Raw genomic sequence first — 1,244 nt, forward strand, 5'->3', positions numbered from 1 at the left:
CTTCTGTGAGTACAGTTCACAGATAACTTTAAAACAGCTTCATGTGACAGCACAATTTCCCCAGGCGCCTTTAAAAATACAATTTCTCAGGCCCCAGACATTCTGAGTAATCTTGGAATTTTTTTAAGCTCCCCAGATAATTTTGATAATCGTCGGCCAGGACGCTGCCGTAAATAATTCCATTGTTCTCCCTACCCCACTCCTTGCGATTTAACAAGGGCGGCTGCCCCAAGAGTGTGTTCACTCTGGAAGATCATGGTGCTGGGACTCTTTGCCGTGTACCCCAGCCATGCTATCTCTGGGGGACAGTCAAGGCCCTATCTCCTGCCTAGCACTTGCCACTAAAAGTTTTTCTGATTCCACACAGATTTTTTTGCACATACTCTGCTTACGGCTCTGAGAGCCTCCGTGTCACCCATGGCAGAATCAGCCACAGACGCGGATGAACTTGCTCTCCGCACACCGCCTATGTTCAACACCATGAGAGCAACTCTGCTCACCAGGACCCTCTGGAGGCGTGAAATTTCAGCCATTCACCAGGCCTGAGTGCTTGTGAAATGACGGTATCCTAATTACCACACACGGTAAAGCCCCAAGCACTCCTGCGACTTATGTGAAACTGGCCAACGAGCAGTTCACGCAGTTCTATGCGGCTGTGGCGAAGCCAGCTGTCCACCTACCTGCTTTGTCCTGGTACTTAGAACTGATGTCTCTACTTGTTTCCTACTTGGCTGCTGAGGTAAAAGGCTGCGCTGCCTTCACTCTAAAAAAGCAAAACAAAACCAAACCTGGGACCACCCCGAACAAAGAGAAAAAGCACAAGGGGTGGGTAGAAAGGTTCATCTGACTTCCGCGACAGATGAGGCCTCACCTGCTTTTAGGAGGAGGGTTACGTTGCTCGTAACACCTGTGTGAACGCAGACGGGCACTGGGGGAGGGATTAACATCCTGAAGGGGGGGAGGGGCACATCAATGAGCCTTAGTGGCCAAAGAACCACACAACCTCCAGACCTCAGCCATTCAATCCGGTTTTCATTTTTTTATTGGGTCTCATTCAGCAGACACTGCGCCAAATGAAGGTCTTATAGGGGAGCTGCCACTGCCCCCCACCCCCCATCCTGCAGAGCACTAATCAGCCCATCAGGGTGATTCCCATCCTGCTCGAAGCCCAGGTACTCCATGGACACCATTCAGGAAGTGTCCATTGTTTGAACTGTTTCTTCCAGCACCTCGATTTCCAGGGC

The 1,244-nt window shown here is 50.6% G+C and overlaps 1 protein-coding gene across 2 annotated transcripts in view; it reads right to left on the reverse strand.

Annotated features, from left to right (window-relative positions):
- Positions 1-1,015: 1,015 nt before the first annotated feature.
- The window catches only part of PSMB7 (proteasome 20S subunit beta 7), a 61,238-nt gene continuing 61,009 nt past the window's right edge, over positions 1,016-1,244 (reverse strand). For both annotated transcript variants that reach the window (XM_081803580.1, XM_081803579.1), the window contains one exon: positions 1,016-1,244. In XM_081803580.1, coding sequence (XP_081659706.1) covers positions 1,191-1,244 — 54 coding nt within the window. In that variant the 3' untranslated portion in view covers positions 1,016-1,190.

This window comes from Leptonychotes weddellii, chromosome 14 (genome assembly GCF_054177405.1).
Source record: "Leptonychotes weddellii isolate Sample4059 chromosome 14, ASM5417740v2, whole genome shotgun sequence".
Taxonomy (NCBI): Eukaryota; Metazoa; Chordata; class Mammalia; order Carnivora; family Phocidae; genus Leptonychotes; species Leptonychotes weddellii.